General features: G+C 38.2%; 1 protein-coding gene across 6 annotated transcripts in view; it reads left to right on the forward strand.

Moving 5' to 3' along the window:
* Positions 1 to 22,251, forward strand: part of LOC146375197 (mitogen-activated protein kinase kinase kinase kinase 3-like) — a 47,658-nt gene that overhangs the window by 4,680 nt on the left and 20,727 nt on the right. For 3 of the 6 annotated variants that reach the window (XM_084947673.1, XM_084947671.1, XM_084947675.1), the window contains exons 2-15: positions 8,699 to 8,756; positions 11,300 to 11,390; positions 11,621 to 11,685; positions 11,799 to 11,854; positions 11,988 to 12,035; positions 12,558 to 12,600; positions 12,842 to 12,914; positions 13,631 to 13,762; positions 14,131 to 14,193; positions 14,353 to 14,434; positions 15,589 to 15,705; positions 18,521 to 18,593; positions 18,747 to 18,805; positions 21,116 to 21,178. In XM_084947673.1, coding sequence (XP_084803799.1) covers positions 8,699 to 8,756; positions 11,300 to 11,390; positions 11,621 to 11,685; positions 11,799 to 11,854; positions 11,988 to 12,035; positions 12,558 to 12,600; positions 12,842 to 12,914; positions 13,631 to 13,762; positions 14,131 to 14,193; positions 14,353 to 14,434; positions 15,589 to 15,705; positions 18,521 to 18,593; positions 18,747 to 18,805; positions 21,116 to 21,178 — 1,023 coding nt within the window. The remainder of the gene's footprint in view (positions 1 to 8,698; positions 8,757 to 11,299; positions 11,391 to 11,620; positions 11,686 to 11,798; positions 11,855 to 11,987; positions 12,036 to 12,557; positions 12,601 to 12,841; positions 12,915 to 13,630; positions 13,763 to 14,130; positions 14,194 to 14,352; positions 14,435 to 15,588; positions 15,706 to 18,520; positions 18,594 to 18,746; positions 18,806 to 21,115; positions 21,179 to 22,251) is intronic. The other 3 variants (XM_084947674.1, XM_084947672.1, XM_084947676.1) reach the window with 1 other exon arrangement.

Raw genomic sequence — 22,251 nt, forward strand, 5'->3', positions numbered from 1 at the left:
GTCCTATTGTTTCACACTAGTCTAACAGAGGAAGACGGTGGAGCGGTGAGCCCCAGTGCAACACATACACACAGAATAAGATGAATGTATCATCACCTGCATGGTCACGCAAGCACAGATGGCTGTAGAGTCACAATTGAAGCTGCTGGTCCACAACCATCCTGTTTTTGTCCTTGTTCCTTCAGTTGTTTGCTCACTGTGGTGGAGTATAAAGACTTCAGAGTGCATACTCTCAAGCAATGCACGGTTTGTGAAGTACGTTGAAAATTTTAGTTGCTATCCTGTTAATCTACTCTGCAGGATTTTGTCTCTGTGCCACTAGTGCTGCGAAGTACCGATAACGCGCACGTTTACAGAGTAATTAATAATGCAGTGCAGTGGCAAGGAACTGGTAATAACAACATTGTGACTGTGCTGTCATGCAGCGTGGTAGATACTGTAGTTTGGTTCCCTGTTACAGTAGGTATAATACAGATGTGATACTTTCTGCTTCTGCATATATGCGAGGGTCTGAGTGATGTCAAATTTTAAGGGTATAAATGTGGCTCTGTGAAGGCATCCACATACCAGTCAATTTGTCGTGGCAAGCCAGCACTGCCATTATGTTGCAAGAGTACTGTGGCATGGCAGCTAAGCGTCCATGAGGTGTCAGTAGGCGTTAATCCTGGCCTTAATGCTGCTGAAAAATGCTAATGTTAAAAGTTTGTTGCCTGCAGTCAAGCAGGGATCACATTAAATCCAAAAAACACTGCGTTTCTGACAGTTTTGTTCACTTCCTCGCACAGCTTTAAGTCAGATCATTTAGTTGGCACGGGGTCTTTTATTTTGAAATTGGACTGGATTTTTTATCTTCCTGTCAACATCTTTTCCTATATGTAGTTGACGAAAATGGAGTAAGAAAGTGTTATTAGCTTTACAACATGGAGAGATACTTCTAGGGTGCGTCAGAAACGCACAGTAGTTTGTCAGGTGGAGGCAGAACCATTATCTTCAGTGGGTGCGATCAGCTCTGTCAGCCTCATCCGAGGTACAGGACGACAGTGTATTCCTGGGATTAGTGTGTGATCAAAGATTTTCAGCGTAGACATAATTGCCTTCCTTTTAGGGAGTGCAAAATTAAAATGCTTTGTTTAACAGATGAATTCAGAGCTCTTGTGCAACACTTTGTAATCCTTGCTCTGTATAGACTGTCAAAATTGACATGTCAGTCTCCTGTTCAAAGCATTTTAACTATGTAAACAAATCAGCAGCCCACTGTGGTACACAATATCTTGAACGAGGGTGTAACCAGTTATTTAAAGTTCAGCTTAATCAGGTTAATACAGGTCCATGCACAATCCTGTAGGCTGGAGTCGATCATTTTATTTAATCCTAAATGAGTAATAAAAAGAGTCTGCCAGGATTAGCTGTTGGTTTGCACAATCCACACAGTGAGTGGTGTGACTCCAGTTGAGCACAAAAGAAGTTATGGTGTGATGTGAGGAAGTCTGTGGGCCTTCCCTTGTAAAGCAGCATATTTGCTGCATTTGAACTGGAAAACTTCCACTCAGCATGTTTTGCTCTTTTGAATTAAAGGAGCTGCTACTGTTACTTTTTGAAGTTGTTTCTTACTTAATTTCACTCTTGTGTTGCATGTTTTGTGATGCAGCTTTTATGGTTTGTATTATTTTTGTCATTTCAAATACTTGGCACTAGGGCTGTGCGATATGACCCATAATCTCATATCCCGATATAAGAATTCTATCGTCCCGATAACGATATAAATCACAAAAATGTAACATTTTCTGTAAATTCTGTGAATCTCGGGCAGCTCGTCTTGCGGGAAGTGTTTCCAGCTGCGCGTCATGTAGCTGGAATCCAGTGTTTTAACCAATGCATGAAACTATACATTTTTAGACATAAGTTGTAAAGGCCGCCGTTTTCGTTGAGTATTTATTACACGGCGTGCTGCGGGGAAAAGCCTGTTCTAACGTTTGAGTCTAAGGTTTATTTTTTAGCACCTGGCGGCTCTTTTTTTAATTCTCTTCCGTAAATAACCTGCTCTTTCACGTGATTCTGTTTATTTTGAAAAGTCTCAACAGGATCTTGAGCTTTATTGTGAAAGGTTTATGTGGAACATAAACAAGCGGACACGCGATGCTGTTACCGTCGTTGTTGCTAACCACAACAGGCGCTTGTCCTTAGGTAGTGTGGTTATATTAAATATAAGAGAAAGAGAGAACTTTAAGAAATTAATATAGCCACTACAGTGACCATCAAAACGATGAAAAAATATTGCCGTAAACAGTTTATTTTGCGACACCACAAAACAAACCATAGCATAAAATGAAACGATAGACGTCATCCGATATATATCGTTATATAGAACAGCCCTACTTGGCACTTTAAATGCTTAAATTAAATCAGGGCAACATTAAAGCTAATGAAAGGCCACAATGAAAATAAAGAGAGCTAGTTATTACATTGGACTTCCAAATATGTGGCTCCTAGTCTCTTTGCTTAACTATGACACAGAAAGAAACACAAAGCGCTATTTTACCACACTTGGTTAAATGTCTTTTTGATGGCTTGAGGAGTAATACAGATTTGTATTCCTGGCAACAAGCTCAAGTTTTCAGATGCAATGGACTCTGTGAATTTGCCTCATCTTTAACGGAAATGTCTGTTTGGATTGGGTTCTATTTGTGCTGACTGCCACCTACACCAATTGTTTTAAATACAGCAGGGGTAATTTTATGCTCTTCAGCAGTAATATGTCACTGAAATTTATAGGCCCCTCTTTACTAAGGACTAGGAAGGCCTTAGATCTCTCAGTGTTGTTTGGATCATCTTGTTGATTATACTTGTGCCAGAGTACAGCGCTTTTGCTGAAGCTGTTCAGTAACTCCTGGCACCGTAATAGCAAAAGCATCAAATCCCATTTCAAGATGTGATGATATTGAGTTCTTAACCCTGGCTCGGGCTAAATGCCAAACTCCTGGAAGGAATTTTTATGTCTGTTTTGACGATCGTTGCTTGTGTTATGAATAAATGTACTTTTTCTATGACTCCACTAACACTGTTGCTGCATACACATAGTGTACATATTTATGCAGACGTTTGGGTGGGTCGGTCTTACAGCGGTGTGTGAGGTGCGTGGTATGCAACTTCACAGGCTGACACTAAATGTTGATGCCAGTGATGTGAATTATACTGATAATTTGCAGCATGCATACATGGTACAACTTTGAGTGCTTAAAAAGAAAGAATGATTGAAGTGGACTTGAAGTTCTGGGTGATTCTTTTTGTGTGTCTCAGCGCTTATGGGTGTTCTACTTGAGTGAGTGGGTATTTCGTTAAAAAACAGGTGTACAAATTAAGCGCACTCAACTGCATTTGGCTTTCACCTCACCTGTCCCTGCAGCCTGGGGCCATGTGTTTGTAATGGCTCAATGACGTCGTGAATTGGACTAAACTTTGAGTAAACAAGCTATGGAGCCAAAATATGTTACTTATGGAACACCATCTTTATAAACTTAACTTGCAGACTAATCAGCAAGTTGGTAAAGTTAAATCCAAGAGTAATTGTTTAAAAATTGTGTAAGCTTTTTATGTTTTTCCAGTATGTTTAAAATGGTTCAAGCTTCATTGCTTAACCAGCAGAGGAAAAGATCAGGTTTGTCTTTTAAAAAAGTAACAATCTTAAGGGAGAGTTAAGATGTAAGTTGAGTAATTAATGTTAATGAGCAAACTAAAAGCAGAAACTCTTAAGTCATGAACTTGACATTACTTAATGCACTGGTTATCTTAAAGTTCAGTGAAGCGTGGTGGTAATTGGAAGGACAGCTGAAATCGCTTGGAGAAATCTTGTCAAAGGAAGTAAATGGCTAACTACTATTGTAATTGTTGCCCCGGGCCAGGCATTAACTCCAGCGCTTTTGCAGTGGAGCTGCTCAGTGGCCTTTAGCAGAAGGAGCTGATTATACTGGATCACTCTTACATGGAAGTGTGTTAGTTTTTAATGGCCGGTTTTTCACCCTCAAAGTTCGAAGAAATTAGACAAAGTGAAGATGAGATGGTAACTGAGTATAAGATCATAACTGCAACAAGTTTACAGAGACAGGAGGGGATCTGAAGTGCTAATATGGAAGGTTATGCAAGGTTAAACTGTACCATACAGTACAGTTTACAGGAAAGAGACATGTAGACATGTAACCAAGATCTGGAGATGCCTGTCTGGGCTGAAGATCATTTAGGATAGATTGAGTGAAGTTCTAAAATCATTGTGTGTGTGTTAGTGTAGCACATCTGTTTAGCACAACTGCAGCTGAACACTGTATCTGTATACAGTAGGGCTGCCACGATTAGTCGACTAGTCACGATTACGTCGACTATCAAAATCGTCGATGACTAATTTAATAGTCGACGCATCGTTTGAAGCTTTGTAAGATCCCAAAAGATGCTGGAATAAGTAGTAGGATTTAAGAGTGTAATAACGGACTGAAACAGAAGATGGCAGCACTGCATGTACAAGGATGCCAGCTGCCGTTAAACCCCGAAGAAGAAGACTGTGTCCCAGAATTCACAGCGCAGCCCTGCTCAGTTTCCAACAATGGCAGCAGCTAGTTAGTTTTAATGTTACTCTTATTATTCTTTCTGGGTCACAAAATAAACGTTTAACATATTTTCAGGCGAGAATGTAGCTGTGTAAACTTCAAATATCTGCTCAGTTTATCAAGACACCACATATTTTCAAAAGCGCTCCGACGTTTTCGGAGACGTCTGTTACCCACTAGCTCGATAGCTAGCCGGGGTTTAACGCTCAGTAGACCCGGTGAGAACACCGGACTCCCGGCAAATCGTTTTCAAACCCACCGCCGTCTTTCGCTACTCAGGTTAAACATGATATATAAGTCACTTAGATAACTTAAAAATGTTATTGTTTGGCTTTTTTTCAGTATTTTATTTGTTCCTAAGTAAATCGGTTTGGCTGAGATTAAAGTTATAGTTTTTACACAGCTGAATAAATGTCAAGCAGACAACTGATTATCAGAAGTGTGAGATGCTCGAGAATATACTCCGGTGTCCTGTTATATTTTAGATAGCAAGGTGTTTATTAAACTTCACCGAAACAATCTACAAATGTCATTAAAATTTAATAAACTATCATCTTGTCTTTATTTTTAGTTAGCACATACCTTAAACACTTAAAGCTGTAAGCTAATGATAGTTTTATAAGAGCAGATGCATGCTGGTGCAATAAGCTGTACGTTTTACGTTCATGATCTGATTAGTCGACTAATCGCAAAAATAATCGGTGACTAGTCGACTATCAAAATAATCGTTTGTGGCAGCCCTAGTATACAGACATTGGAGCAACATTTCTTGCAATTCAGGTTACATAATTACAAGGGAATGTCTTGCCTATTTCAGCAAGACAGTGCCACACCACATTCTTTTTGTATTACAACAGCAATGCCCATAGCAAAAAAAAAAAAAATGTCCGGGTGATGAACTGGCCTGCCTCCACCCTTGACTTACCCCACTCACTGAATAAATACAATTATTCATTATGAAAAGAGGCCCCGAACTGAGCAGCTGATACCCTGAATCATGAAAGGAGGGGGAAACCGCTTGAGCCACAGTATGCCACCAAAACTATGTGTATGCTTTTATGAGAATTTGTTAGATGTTTTATTCCAACACTGACTTCTTTTACTTTGTAAAATTTAGAACCACAGTGTGCTTCTGTGTTGTGGCCACTGTAATATTTCAGGAAGAAAGAGGTTTTTACTAATTTTCCTGCCTAAACTTTGGTTTTTAAACAAATGATCAAACCTTCAGGCCCTTGGCTGCTGAAAGATGGAATACCCATCAGTCAGTCCCAGCAGCAAGCCTCTAAAATTGAGTCTGGCCGTGTTTTTGCCACCAACAGAGGCACCGAGCGACCATGAGTCATCTCTGGTCTGTCTGAAGACGCTCTGTCTCTGCTCTCCACTCTGCATCCATCTCCTTCTCTCTTTGCTTCTCTTTGTCTCTCCCACCCTCCCCCCACTTTTGTTTTGATGTGGATCGGTCTTGGTTCCCCTCCTTCACTTGAATTTTTTTTTTTTTTTTTTCAATCCTATAGTTGGATAAAAATAAAATTCACGTGTCTGTGTTTTGGCATTAACATTGTTTTTTCCTGTGGTTATCCTTGAAATTTATTTTGCCACCACTATTGTGTGACCACAGTGCACACTACTGAAGTGATCTCGGTAAAGTTTGAGTCATTGTTTGTGCCACTTTGTTTTGTTTTTTTCTCTTAAGCCACAGTGGCTGTCACTGCTCAGTTCTGTCAGCACCTTACGCTTCACAGCATCTGACACACAGTATCCTGGTGGTGATGGAATTATACCAAGTGCAGTGCCAATGAATTCTGGGGACACACCCTTGTGGTTTCATTATAGTGCAGCTACACACCTGTAAAGTTTTGTGACTGAGTCTTGATGTTCCAGATTCCTGCCTAACAAGTCTTGACCTTTTGGTGTTCTTCCTAGTAAAGCATCCGAGCGGTTGTGGCAGCACTAATTTATTCTGCTACGCATGTGCTTGTGTCAGTGCAACAACACAACTGCAACTTCATAGTTTGGTTGTTTAAATCATTGTGTGTGTGTTGGCTTTTGCTAGTATGGTCGGGTCATGTGTCATACAACTTTTCAGAATTTTTTTTTTTTTTTAAGTGGCGAGTCCCTCCCTTATGTTTCTGTCTGCCTGTACTCTGCCTTTTGTGGTAGTTCTTGTTACCGTAGGTGTCCTCAAGATCTTGTTTTGCCACAGACAGATGGACTGCCATGGTAAAACAATACCTGCTGTGATATCACAGCCAGTAAAAAGAACATTGCATTTTAAATTATTCTCATTTTGATACTTATTTTATTTTTATTTTTAAAGGGTTTTTAATTTTATATTCTTTTTATGTTAAAATAGACACTTATTTTACTCCCCTATATAGGCTAGCTTCCCTGCAAAGTGACCATTTAGGACAATAAAGAGAAAAACATACTTAATAATGTTTTATCTGTGATTGCAGCGTGCAGGGAGCATCATTTATTAGTGCAAACAAGTGAAGGACATTTTTCATCATTTTTCCAACGAGCTGCTGTCAGTGATGACAGACTGCCCGATTCAAAGTGCGAATCTGTGGCCACAGAGTGCCAGCAGCACCATTATAGTGCAATATCAGTACTACAGCATAAGTCAAATGTGAACACAAATCTGGAAATGTAAGTAAAAGCACATCATAACTGCTTATAAATTTAGTTTAACAATGACTAAAGTAAGTTAACGTCGTAGCTCTTCAGGATCTTGCATAATATTGTCTCATAATCCATTTAAATTAAAAAATATTTGCTATTTGAGATTTTGCATCCTGGGTTGAGCTTTTAACCAGCTGTTTCCGGGGTTTGGATTGGCATCATATGAACTCGTATAGCGAGCGTACGTTTGGGCCTCACATCAACAGCTGCTCATATCACATCCTCGCATCCATAGCTTGGATGTACTCTACACTGTGTTTTTGCTCAAGCACTGAAACAAGTTCGATGTTTCCACCTTTAAGCTTTTCTTTTTTTTCTTTTCTTGCATATTTTGCGCAGCACTGTTTTATGTTGAAGGTCTGTTTGAAGCCAAACGACTTACATACTACTTAAGTAGCTCCCTTTTCCTTTTTTTTTTTCTTAAAGGTACCAAATCATTCTGGGAGGCTGTCACCCTGCTCTCGCTCTCAGACATGTTTGTGCTTGTGTCATTATTTTGTGTGCTAAGGAATGTAAATGCATCTCTCCCTAATGTTAAATTAATATGAACTCGTGTCAAGAATCAGAATGAACGGAGATGTTGATGTCATGGTGATGTTGATGTCCCCCCACCAAGCATTAAGACTCAATAATATTCCAAAAGCCGATGTATTAGATCAATGTCACCATACTCCTAGGTTGTTCATAGTATTGAAGCTCATTTTTCCTTCCCATGTGGAATGTGCTGGACTCTTTTCCCCATTCTCTCACACATACAGTGCTGCTTCTATGTCACACACAGGCCACTGGGCATTTTCTTGCCCTGAGTGAAGCACGCAATTCATGCCTCACCCAAAAGAAAAAGAATCTTTTTCCTCATGTATATTTCATATGTAATTCCTCTCTGACCCCATCAGCACTCCTGCTAAATGTAAACAACAGTCCGCTATTTATAGAAAATCTGCCTCTGTACTGTCGTTCCCCTCTTTTCTGACTTATGCCAGCTTTTCAGGAATTTAGGAAAAACAAGTCCACACATTCCTCCCCCATCCTGTTTGTGGTTTAAAGGGTTGTGAATGAGTTATGTCAGAACATTTTTTATTTGCTATACTGGCTACAAACAACTGATTTTGAAAAAGTACGACACAAGCACTCATGACAAAAAGGCACCAATTATATTTACCATCAATATTTGATGGTGGCATTTTTGTGGATTCGGTGTTTCTATCAGCTTCCTCTCAGCTGATTGAAACTCATCTAATGAACATTACAGTTTTGTCTTTCTTGTGCTCTGAAGTGCAGTGAAAACAGTTAGGGTTTCTCTCTATCTGCTCTCCAGTTCTGTCACGTTGTACCTTGATGTTGCTTAAACAACTTTGCTTAATGACTGCTGTTCATGTTCAAGCCTACAATGACTCACTTTCCTTCTTGTCATACTTTAGGCTCGTAATGTAAACACAGGAGAGCTGGCTGCTATCAAAGTCATCAAACTGGAACCCGGTGAGTTACCTCATCTTTGTATCTCTTACTTTATCTCCCTTTTTTTTTCTTGCTGTATCCTACTCCTCATGTTTTTGAATTCCTCTTTCTACTTTTTTTTCTTGCTGAATCTAGGGATGTGCGCAACTAGCTGACTAGACGTTTAAAACTTGACACCCTTGCTAGTTGGCACCGGAAATACCAGTTGGTTAAACATGTTATTATATATTATTAAACGTACAATGACATGTACTGGTTCAGAAATGTTAGGACACCCTCTGCATTTCTGTCTGTAAAAAGTCAAATAGTATATGTCTGTGAAGGTTCTCAGTCATCCAGGTCATCGTAGTCTAAGGAGCTTGGAAAGAAAAGCATCTGGACTTCTTTAAGTTGCTTGAAGACATTTCACCTGTCATCCGAGAAGCTTCTTCAGTTCTAGGGTCAAATGGTGGAGAGTCCCAGATTTAATCAAATGGCATACTTTCTTTTTTTCTCTCGTTTAAATGACGAGTTAGTCACCTGGAGCATCATTAGGTGTTGTCCTACTTATGCTCTCTTTCAAATCCTTTACCCCACTTTTTCTTGCTAAATAATAGTTCTTATCTTCGTGACTATTCCTTTATATCCCCTATTTTTGCTTTATCTTACTCCTTGTCTTTCCATTCCTATATCCTGCTCTTCATCTTTGTCTATTCCCTTTTCTGCCCCTTTTTGTTGCTGTCCATTTTGTATTTAGTGTGCGTATATCGCTCTCTTTCGCTCGTAAGTCATATTCCTTTCTATGTTTTCTCTAAGGATTCACCAACAGATTGTTATTTTAGTCTGTGAAGTTCTTCATTACAAACCTCTTTTCCATACTATGCCCGCTTACCCAGCACTCACTGATACTTGTGCTTTCCCCCCCTTAACTATGTCCTTTCCCTCATACAGGTTAATTACCTTGTCTTTTTCTTGTTTAAATCGTGCATTTCATTTAGTAAGTAAAATATTTGAATAATCCAAATAGTCAGCTGTTCAGATGCCCCTTCTTTGGGTAGATAGTGAGTTTTTGTCATTTTTGACATTAAAATATTCTTTCTTTTTTTTTGTGGTAATAGATGTCATCTGTGCTTTTGCTTGAGTCGACCCTCCCTCTTTAAGTAGCGATGATGACACTTAGTTCACTTTACTTTACTTTACTTTTACTGCCCTAGCGACGGTGAGGCTAGATTTAGAGGCTTTTTTTAACCACCTAGCAACAAAGGTGCAACTCTCTCTCCCTCCTTAGAGAGAGGAGATCAAGCCAGGAGATCTAGAGTTCAATCTTAGAAGCGATGGAATTTTATTTGGCCTCCTGATTTCTGATGTTGTATTTTTTTTATTTATTTGTTGTTTTTTACTTGCTAATACCAATTTTTGAAAATTCCAAATTTCAAATCACACCAAATACAAGGTAAAAATAAACTTTTCTTCAATGCTGAATTGTATTTTTATAACTAAATCAGTTAACAGACTTTACAGTTTCCCTAAACTGCACAAGTTACACGATCTTCACTGTTAAACATCTCTGAAAGTAAATAATAGAAAAAATAAACGAGTTAATGTACACATAATTTACCTTTCCAAACAAAAGCAGGTGTAACAGATTTCTATAAAAACATAAATGTAAGTTACTTGCATCATTTAACTTGTTTAACTTACATCATTCTCCAGATAACAGGGGAGCAACCCTTTTCTCTTTTTCTTCCACTGCTCATACCGAGGCTCATATTGAAGCTACATGCTTTGTGGTTCCATCTGCACGCCACGTAGCTTTGGCCACTTTCCTTTTGTTATCGTTTTTTTCTTCTTGAGTTTAAATAATCATCTTCAGCTCTGTGACGATACTTAATTTAAGTTTTCATGCCAGTTCACTGATGATCTAGTTTAGCGAACTTTGCATCATCCTCACTCGCAGCGAAGAAGTCGCTAACAGCCACAGGCAGACACTAACAATGTGTGGCTGCTCATATGAGTGTGCAATATTTGCCAGTGTCAGTTTACACATTTTGCACATGCATGAAAGGAATAATTGGACATACACGATGTTGAGCAGCTGGTTACCAGTCCAGGCTAGGAATCCTGAAAACTGGTCCCCATCTGATCAGTTGGTGCATCTGTAACCTTGAATTCATGACAGCTGATTTGTCACTAACAATATCAAGCCCAAAAAATATTGTTTGGGGGACACTGCTAGACATTACAGGACAGCTGTTGAACTATATCCTACCAATGTGTATGCTATGTATTGTTTTTTTTATAGCATGTCATGAATTCAATCTGCAGAAAGTCCTATATAAAGAAATACTGTTTACTTACTTGTTTAATTACTGTAGAATTTATGCTTTTGGACTGATCAACTGCTTTGCTTCAGTTTATGCTCTTCTTAGTGGTTCAGACACAAGTGCAAGAACAGTCTGTCAGAAACAGAAAATAATAAACAAACCCAGCCTTCTTCACGCTTTGTGTTATTCTGTAAGTCATAACAATGCCAAGATACATACTAAATGATCACGATAATAATATTGTGTTTGTTTTTATTGAAGGTGAGGACTTTGCAGTCGTGCAGCAGGAGATTATAATGATGAAGGACTGTAAACACTCCAACATCGTTGCCTATTTTGGCAGTTATCTCCGGTAAGAGAGTGTGTGTGTGCCAGATGTGGAGTGCCGTATTTTCTTATGGTTACTATTAGAGTGCATTTAATTGATATTTAAGTGACTCATATTTTTATTTGAAAAAAGTATGAGTGTCAGAGAGGAAAAACACAAGCTGGTGTAAGATAGATCGAAGGAGGCGAAGGGCTCATACCTTGTGAGTAAATGTAAACATGCACTTAGACAGAGTTCTCTTTGTGTGTGTGCAGAAGAGATAAGTTATGGATCAGCATGGAGTACTGTGGAGGTGGTTCTCTGCAAGATATCTATCATGGTAAGGACACCCAGGCACAATGATTCAAACAATTTTGTTTTTACTGTGATCTTTGATGGTCTCTTTTTTCCCCTCATGGCTTCTGTCTTTTTTTTTTTAATCTAATATTCCAGTAACCGGGCCTTTGTCAGAATCACAGATAGCTTACATGTCACGGGAGACCCTACAGGTAGTGTCTACAGTACTGATAATGTGGGCAAGATTGAGATTAAGATTTAAGATTTCATCATCTTTATCATTGTTGTCTTATTTTATGAGTAATAGTAACGGTGACGTCATTTGCTGTGTAATTCTATTTACAGGGTTTATACTACCTGCACAATAAAGGCAAAATGCACAGAGACATTAAGGTGAGTTTGGAGAAAAAGGCAGTGATTTGTTCATAAATAAAGTTATAGTCATGATTAATTGTTAAATCTGATTTCTGAAAATCTACATATTGGCTCTACATTTACACTTTGTGAGTAACATAGCAATCTACTTCAGCTATTAGGCTCATTTTAAGTTAATTAGGGTCATTCATTTGGTTCAGTAAGGCTGTTTTTTGTATTATTATTATCGTCATTATTATTATTATTATTCTTTTACACTGGGACTAAGCTTAATAAATGTTTGGGAAACCTGTTGTTGGTGCACAACCACATATATTAAGCTTGTGTTTGTTATAGGAAAAATGAATAGTCATTCCCCACTACCAGCTAAGTCAATGACAAAGCACTTTGTAACTGTTTTGCCTTTCAGATTATACTTAGTAATACTTATTATAATTAGTATTATTATTTAGAATTTAGTTGAAGTGTAAAATTGTGTGTTTTATCCTAAAGCTCAGTATATTTTGTTTTTGTTGTTTTTTTTCTTTCCTTCCCCTACAGGGAGCCAACATCCTCCTGACAGACAATGGCTATGTGAAACTAGGTGAGAGAAACACGCAAGGCCTGCAATTACCTTCTGCTTCAACAGACTGAATCTGAATGGCCTCATTTGCTGACTTGTTTTTTTTTTTTTTTTTCTTTTTTTCTTGGCCTCTCTGCTGTTCCTCTTTCACTTTGTATTTATTTCTTTACATTCTCCCTTTTCATTACATTCCTCTAATTCTATTTCCCTTTATCCACTTTTTCCTCTCCTTTTTGTTTTCTTCTTCTTCTTGATTCCTTAGCTGACTTTGGCGTATCAGCCCAGATCACAGCAACCCTAGCAAAGAGGAAGTCATTCATTGGAACACCTTACTGGTAAGTTGTTTATATTTAACCAAAAGCTTCACTGACGTTTCATAGGGGTACGCAGGTAGAACAATAAAAATAAAACCCAGCAGGACAGGGCAAGGCAAGCACTTTTCATACAGAAGCAATTCAGCAATACAGAGTGCTTTACTGAGGAAAATATGAGACAAATGCATTAAAATTATAAAAAATTAATGGAAAAAAGATTGCAATTATCAAAATAAAAATTAATGATTAAAATGAAAGACTTCTAACCTTGCATTTCTGGAGCCAAAAACAATTACTTGAGCCTTTTCATCATTGAGCTGAAGGAAGTTCTGGCTGATCCACTCACTGATTTGTTGGATACATTTACTCTTCCTGTTCTGTTAGAGTGCTTTAATCCATTGGAATTGATGGTAGTTCAATACAATGCTTGCTGCTAATGGGCCAATGTTTTACACATAGGGATTTGTCAACTAATGTGTTTCTCTCCTTTATTATATTAGCTGTTCTTTAATGCAAAAGAACAAAACCCAGAAATAAATAGTACTTGTTAGTTGTAGAGAAATCATAGAGCTGCATTTGAGGTTGGGAACTTTCTGTGCTGCTGCTGGGAAATACTGTACAAAGTTCATATTCTGTTCTTGTGTGTAGTTGTGTAACCCATTTGGATAGTTGATCATTCCTCCCTCTTATAAGCATCTTGTTTTCATACAGTCCTTCTGTCTTGTTTCCTTGTATAGGATGGCTCCTGAGGTAGCAGCGGTGGAGAGGAAAGGGGGTTACAACCAGTTGTGTGATATCTGGGCTGTGGGTATCACTGCAATAGAACTGGCTGAACTGCAGCCACCCATGTTCGACCTGCACCCAATGAGGTAGGAGTGTGTGCGGGCTGTGATGATGCAATGATAGTAAAGAATGTTTATAATATTATTTGGAAGATTTAATTCTTACCATGCATCTCTGCATGTATTTAATAAAAGTCAGAACCACTGACAGACATTAATGTTATTAGCTTTAGATAATTTTTGTGTGACAAGTCTAAAGGGTTTCTTTACAAAATGTTGCTATATTTATGTCCTGGAGATTTTAATCTTTATTCTATTCATATATCACACTGGCTTTAGTCATTTGGAGTAGATATTGTGTATCAAATTGGCTTTATTACTGAATGCTAGGAAGGCATGTCTTTCTACACTGTGAAAGGTGATTTTTCTCATTTTTATTTCTTCTCTCCCAACAGGGCTCTGTTCTTAATGACAAAGAGTAATTTCCAGCCTCCTAAGTTGAAAGATAAAATGAAGTGGTAAGAGTGTCATGCTTTTGCATATATTTTGGTCTTGCTCATATTTGCTATAGATGTTACACCCAGCTGTTTAAATGACCAGTTTTTATCATTTTACAGGCTAAAACATTAAACCTTTTTCCTTTTTTCTCTGCATTACTCTCCCTGTTGAACTAATAGGACAAATAACTTCCACCATTTTGTCAAACTGGCTCTGACCAAGAACCCAAAAAAGAGGCCCACAGCTGAGAAACTGCTGCAGGTGAGGAAAGTTTAACTTTCAGACATTACAATCCATCTCCAATCATATTTACATGATGTAAAACAAACAAAAATGATAGGGATTCCCAGTCAACTTTTATGTTAAGTTAGGGAACTAGCCATGCTGACAAAATTGCCCAACACTGTTTATAAATATCAAAAGCCATTTCAGATTTGGCAGATCTCCTTCCCGAGGCAGTCTGGTGGATAGCTTCCAGCTCTGCTGCTATTTTTTGGTTGCTTTGTGGAAATCCTATTCTGGCCACCTGCATGTGTGCTCTGCAGGTTTCATGAACCTAAAATGTGCATATATAAACCACTGTGTCAAACTGACCCAGTATTCAGTTTTTAAGGCGCATGCCTGAGTGAGAGCAACCACACAGCACTACCACACTCTATGCGGTTTTTTGTGCAGATTTGTTGCCTGCAACTTGGTTGTTTTCTTCAAAGTGAAATTCAGGTTAAAGGGTTGCTGTTTTAACCCAATGTAGGTCCGACCAGTATCTCAAAACACACAGTGAAAAGGTTACTTGTAAAGCTACACTATAATGTGTTGCATCACTGCCCACGAGCCGTACTTTAAGGTTGAAATTGGCCAAATTTAAAACAAGATGCCCCAACAGGATGTGTGACTACACCTCAAGCAAGCAGCATTAGACTTCCAAAATAAGTCTACTAAAAAATCCACTGTTAAAAAATTAACCTTTTGTAATAATTTTGTTTCCTCATTCGATCAGTCCTCAATATCTTTTAAAACTTCTAAGTGGTCATGGTGTCATGTATTATATATGAAGCGTTCACATGTGTACTAGGTGCATTCTGTGATGTTAAAAGGTGCTGTGTATAAAAGAAGCTGGAGCAACGTGATACATGATGCATGAAGCAAGATCTAAATAATGGAAGGAAAGCATAAACTTCAGTTTGCTTTGTAAGCATCATTCATCACTGTGTGCTACAGCAATTAGGGCTGTTATTTAAACGGCATATCAATTTGTCAGCACCCTAATGAGCAGCTGGATTAGTTGCAGCTCTGCTTATTTAAGATTCACATATTACCCAGTACAGTTTATTTATTTATTTTTTATTTTTTTTGTTTTAAAAATGTGCCATTGGTGATGTCACCTGGATTGATTCCAACTCTTGTTTCTCTTCCAGCACCCTTTTGTTTCCCAGCCTCTCAGCAGGACGCTAGCGATTGAGCTGCTGGATAAATCCAACAACCCCGACCACAGCACCTTCAACGACTTTGATGATGACGACCCTGAGCCTGAGGTAACCTTTGACCTTCAGGATTTTCTGTTAAACCCAAAGTTTTGTCGGGCCGAGCATAAATGTGATTGTGTTTTACTCGATCATGCTTTTTTTCTTCCTCAACTTCCTTCTGTCTCCTCATTTGTCCTTTCATTAAATTCCTTTGTCATTCACAGCTTTTTCTCTCCATGCTTACTCCCTCCTTTCTTTGTCACATGTGAGTCATCTTTCTGCTCTGTCTTTCCCTTTCTTACTCATTCCTTTTTATCCACTTCTTCTTTTGCTTCTCTCAGATTTATTTCTCATTTTCTGTTTTTGGTTCACTTTTGTTTTTCTCTTCTTCTTTTTAGCACTGTTTGTATCTCCCCACATTTTATTTTCCTCTCCTGTCTTCTATTCCCCATCCCTGATCCTCTGAATCCTTAGTTTAAGTACAGGGGTCACTTTCTTCCCATAAGTCCCGGTGCTCGACGTGCACCCCGTTTTGCAGCCCGTCGGAAGGTACTACTGTTCCTGCAGTGTCTGCACTGATGTCATTCTAACACAAACTCTTCTGACAGTAGTTTTTTTTTTTTCGGAGGGGGGGCGGGGGGAATAGGACTACAGAACTGAATGAATAAAAAGTAAATTTCCAATTCAGTTTCTGCTGGTGTTGCCGTGGAAGTCGACATTGGTATGTGAAACAGTCATTTGATGGATTACTGTGGCAGTGTCATAGACCTTTCTGTTGACATTCAAATCAGCTGACTTTATACAACTGCATCACACAAAATTGCGTCATTATTCTAATCTAAAATTTGCTTATAACATCTTATGCACATTTGTTAAAGTTTTACTTGAATGCTTTAAGTAATGAGATTGTTTGACATAAAAAACAAATTCAGCTTTGCTCCTAAACTTTAACATTTTCAGAACACAGTTGAAGTTAATGATTTAAGCCCCAACTGCACAGCACTCATGTGTGAACAAAATAGAAAGATAAGGGTTGGCTATAAGGAAATTCCGGTGATTTATTACTTACTGGGTTTTACGTCATCTCTGTGTAGTTGTGAACAAATAAAAGGCCATAATAGGATATGGTCCACTGTATTTCTCCTAATAATTTGGGAAACTCTTGTATTACAGCAGCCAAAACATTAAGTAAAATAAATCAGTGGATCATTAAAATAGAATAAGATAAAACATTAAGGTAAAATGTCACAGATTCCAATTAAAAACAAAAAATAATTAAGTAAAAAACTTTAAAAAACAGCGGTAGAATAGAAATGGCTTCATAAATGTAACAAATTATAAAGTTTATAGTATTTATGACTGACATATAGTAACTATAGGCAGATAAAAGTAACCTTCCAACAACAACTGGCGACATCGGTGAGAATCAAAAGGGAATGCAGGAAATCGGGTCAGTTTTTCACTAGCACCTCAACTTGACTCTACTTTGCTCTACTCAGTTTCAGTTGTTTTCCATTACAGTTTTATACCATTTTAATGTCCCATATGTATGCAACACAAATATAACACAACCATGGTCTAGCTCCCTCTGGATTCTGTCGTCAGCACAAATACATCTGGATCTTGTCATTGGACCAGTGTTGGTTTGTGTGTAGCCCATTTCCTTATTTGCCATGCCTAAAAAAAATAGCGGTATTATTCTTGCACAGGAGTCACCCTCATGACTCACCCAGTGATGTTACTTCCTCGCCTATCAGTGGCATGCAGTGTTTTGACGTCACATTTTCAGCTCAACTTGGCTTGCTTGGAAACCCGGCCAAGTCGGCACTACCACCAAACAGAAAGCCCTAAAAGTCAACTTGAGCGGTTGCTAGTGGAAAAAAGGCATAAATAGCATCACTAAGGATCTTTTCCATTCACTTCAGTTCTGTAGCACCTGGGATGGTAAAGAAATGCCTAAATTCATAAAGATGGCTTCAAAAATATCACATTGTCACTCTCTCTAGAATTATGTTTTTAAGTGTTAAATTCATTCACAAACACATGGGGGGAAAAACCCTCCAACCTGTTGATGTTTCAAATATTAGACAAAAGAAAATGTAGTATTGTGGAAGGCCAAAAGGCTGTAGGTTGCTAAAGTGTTATAGCTATGGACGCCATCTTCACCTGTCTTTAACCTTTCAGGTATTAATCATGGTTTGTGTCTAATGAGAATGGACTATGAGAATAATTGCAAACAAGCAAACAAAAATGTCTGTTGGAGGAGCTGAGTTCTAAATGTTGCTTTGATTGATGCATGGTCTTTTGTAGTCTTGGTTTGTCTTCCAGTGCTTCATAAGCATGCACTGAGGTTGCTGTGTCATTAGATTTCTGTGGGATGGAGTTTGGATTTTAATTTAAATTAACAATAACTGTGGTTCAAAATAAGAATGGCCAGCTGCACTCATGACATATAAAATAACCAAGTACCGTTTTCCATTTCAGCATTTAAACCCTGTTTTTCCGCTTGTATTAAGAATGTAGATCATCAGATGATGATGATGATGAGATACTGTGTGACAATCTCTCTGTTATAAATCTTCCAATGTAAAGAGGACTTTACAGCTTACAGGTATCCAGTGTTTGGAACCGAAAGGGTGGATGAATGTTTTTCCTCTGACTGTGTTGCTGTTGTTTGTTTTGGTCGTGTTCTTGCAGTGTGTGTGTGTGTGTGACTCTGTTTTTGCTGTGTCATCAAATCCCACCCACAGGAAATAGCAGTGGGATTATGTTTTTGTTCTTAAACCTATTGTGATCTTTCCAAATCTAGTGCAAACCACTACACCGAGTGTCCAGTCTTTGAGCAGCTTTGACACTGTCTGCTTTTCTTTTTATTTCCTGATAGTCCCCGGTTCCTTATCGTATCCGCTCCACCAGCAGGAGCACCAGAGAAGGAAAAACACTGTCCGAGATGAAATGTGAGTTGCTACAAAAGGTCAATGTGAATAAATACAATGTCTTTAGTATCTTTTTTCTCCTTCTTCAATAATCTTACTCAGTATATATATCTCCCTACCTCATGATATTCCCTTTCTCCTATCCTCCCCTCTCTCTTATTTTGCCTCTCTCAGTCGATCAAGTGAAGTTTGATAGTCTTTTGGAAAAGGAGACACAACCTCATCATGAACCGGTGAGTTGATGACATTATGTTTGTATGTGTGCGAATGAGATGAGATTTGTGTGGTTGTTAATTAACCAGTACCAACTTGGCTGTCCCTCACCTAATCACACATGGCACCTCCACCAATCTATGTTTTTCTCTGTCTGTGTTGAACCAATCCTAGTTAAATATTCTAAGGTTTAGGAATGGCATGTTTCGCTAATTATTATATGGGTATAACAACAGAATTGGCAGAAATCTAATGCCCAGTTGCATATAAAATTAGATTTACAGTAACCAGCAGGCTGTTGTGAATATATCGTAAAGAGAGTAGTCCCTGGTGGATCTTGTGCTTGCTGGAGGGATTAAAAGTCCAATTTGATCTGGAATGTTTTGGGATTCACCAAACCCTGAAGGCTGTCGCTGAACAGTGTTATTGCAGTAGCTTAAAATACACAACCCAGCTGGATAAACAGCTCTATGGATTCATTTTAATGAAGTTGTAACTGTAGACCTCTTGTTATTGCTGTTTGACAAACACAGGTATGATTTGTCAGTAGTAGCTTTCTTTCACTACTGGTTGGACAGAACTCAGTAGAATAAAAGTCGTGTTCTTGGCTTTCATTTGCATAAAATTTATAATTTATCTTTGTCAGATTATGCTCAGTTTTGGTCAAAAAGTTAGCATAGGTTCTTTAAAAAAAATCTTTGGCTGAGCTACGATTTCTTGATATTTTTTCCCAGTATATGTTGCTCCCCGACTTCCTTTTCACCTTTTGTCCTTTCTTTGCACGTCTTCCACTGTCCCCACCCTCTTAAAGTTGTCTTTGATAGTTCACCAAAAAATCTAACCAAACCTTTATTTTGTCCTCTCTTTATCTTTTGATCTATAAATTTAGATTAATGCTATCATATTAACCTCATATGATCTGTATCATTTATCAACAATCATTCATTTGTCCATTAAATTTCTACTCTCTTTTCAAGGGAACTCTGGCAGCTTGCATTACATTTCTCTTGTGACATGTGTAGATTTTAGCTTTTAGCTTGTAGCTCCAAGATCCATCCAGTGAGGACAGCCGTGCTGTTTTTTAGCATTCATATTATAACATTTTGATCAAAAGAGTCTCTGCGCAAGTATTTTGTTTTTCTATTTTATTTTATTTTTTTGCAATAGTGGCCAAAAATCAAACAGACCCATAGTAACAGAAAGTACCTCTAAAACGCTGATCACAAGTTTACGGACACTCATCATGGGCTTGAATAACTTGGTAAATTCTGGCTTTTAACATGAACTGTTCTCTTTCCAGGATGAAATTATTGTACAGCATATGTCTTTAATAACTTAACAAAGCAAGGATTGAGTGCACAAGTTTGAAATATTTTTGGATTTCTTTAATCCACACAGGTTCTAAAGTATACATACACACCCACTAATATTTGGATAAATGTCCTTTAGCAAGTCAGACCTTTTGGTATCCATCAACCGTCTTCTGGCTGAATATTTGACCATTTTTCTTGTCAAAATTGGAAGAACTCATTTAAATTACACTTTAGCATGATTCAAAGAAAATGTTAATAGCCTAAACATACCAGGACATCCATACCCATGATGAGTGAGAAATGCATGTGTGGAAATACTACCCAGAATACAGCTGGCTACCATTAGTTGTTTAATTTGTATGTAGAATCTTATGAAAAGGACCCTTATTATACCCTTATTAACTTTATATTTTGTAGGCTCACATATATGCTGTTGTAGCACAGTTTATTATTTTCTCTCCATTCCAAACCTCCATCTATGTGTTTTAAACTCACATCTGTCTCCTCCTCTCTTGAGATTATTATTCAAATATACTCTATCCTTTTCTTGCCAAGTCAAGCACCTATTAAAAACTAAATAAAAATGGCCTTAAGCTACGTACACACTGGAAGTGATTCATAGTGACCCATAGAAATAGAATGACATTTGGCGACTTGAAGCAAATAAAGACAACTTAACTGTTGCTGAGTTTAAGTGGGCGGGACACAAGATAAACTGTTCCCAACTTCCAGGCAAGCGACTGAAGAATACCCTTGACTGACATATGACCTGGTAGTAAACTATAGAGAGTAACTTAGACAACCGAAACCTGGAATGTCTAAAAGCGATGAGCCACCAGCTTGAAAGCGATGTGCGACGAGCGAATCATTTCCAGTGTGGACACAGCTTTAACCCAAACTCATTTTTCACAAGTCATCCCTTCCCTCCGTATCACCATTCCTACCTGTTCCCCACCATTAGTCCAGGACAGGTTAATGTATTAACTGAGGTCTCTCTCGCTCTGTCTTGCTGACCAGTGTGATTCTGAGCCCTATCTGGACTGTGTTGAGGAGCTCTACTATACAGCAAGATCTAATCTGGTAGTACACCTTTAGTCTCTCTTTGTTTCAGCCTCTCCATCTCTCCAGCTGTTGGCCCATTTATTTTCAGTCTGTCAATTTTTAACGTCATGCTTTATTTAAAATATAATTACATTTTTTTTCTCTCCGTCTTGCTCATTCTTAAACTCTGAAGGATGAGTCCTTGTCCTACTTTTGTCCTTTTTCAGAGCTCTGAATCTCTCGGCTGCTCAATGTCCAACCTGTGTATTTGTTATTTCACATTGTTGATCCATCTCTTCTAGTCCACCCGTCTGTTACTGCCCATCTTTATCTTCTTTTTTCAGCTTCAGCTTTTGCCTCACGAGCTGGTGTTGTAGTTGTCATAGTGATTAGAGTCGTTAATGCTATTGCTATTGTTGTTGTTGTTTCTCATATATGCATAAAATACACAGATTGGCACACAGAGGTATAAACACAGGGAGGGACACTACAGTGGAGAGGCATGTTACTCAGCAAATGTCTAGTTGAGATGTATTGAAGAATTGTGACAGAAGGGTAGCTTTCAGGGGGGAAAGCATATTTTGGGGAAAGTCGGCTAACTTTTCTAGTATTTTCTCCTTTTAAAATCTGATTTAACTGGACTTCTGTACATGCAGTTTTTATGTGTCAGTAACCACTGAATTAAAAGTTTGTTCTAAAGTGCTTCAAAATGACTGCCAAGATAACTGCCAAGTCGTGAGACTTACTTCAAGAAAGGCTTTAATATAGAGGAAGATATATCAGGTTCAGCAGTGGAGCTGCAGCTCTAAAGGCTGGTAGTGGTGCAGTGCCTTGCTCAAGGACATCTAAAGGAGATTTAAAGTATATAAAAGGCATGTCTGCTCAAATTTATTAACACATACACTTTTAATGTGTGTTGTATGGTCCATATTTCTGATGTTTCCACAGAATGCGCTTCTCTCATTTGTAAAGTGTTGCTTACGTTTTTCTAACCTCTTGTAGTTAACCAGAGTAGCGAGGCCTTGTTTTTTGCTTTGTTTTTTGTCTGTTAGTATGCGTGTTTCTTTGTAGTTTATTTGTAGCATTGGTGTTTTGTGTCTGCTCATCTGGAG

Source organism: Perissodus microlepis, chromosome 13 (genome assembly GCF_051167445.1).
Source record: "Perissodus microlepis isolate ML-2025 ecotype Zambia chromosome 13, ASM5116744v1, whole genome shotgun sequence".
NCBI lineage: Eukaryota > Metazoa > Chordata > Actinopteri > Cichliformes > Cichlidae > Perissodus > Perissodus microlepis.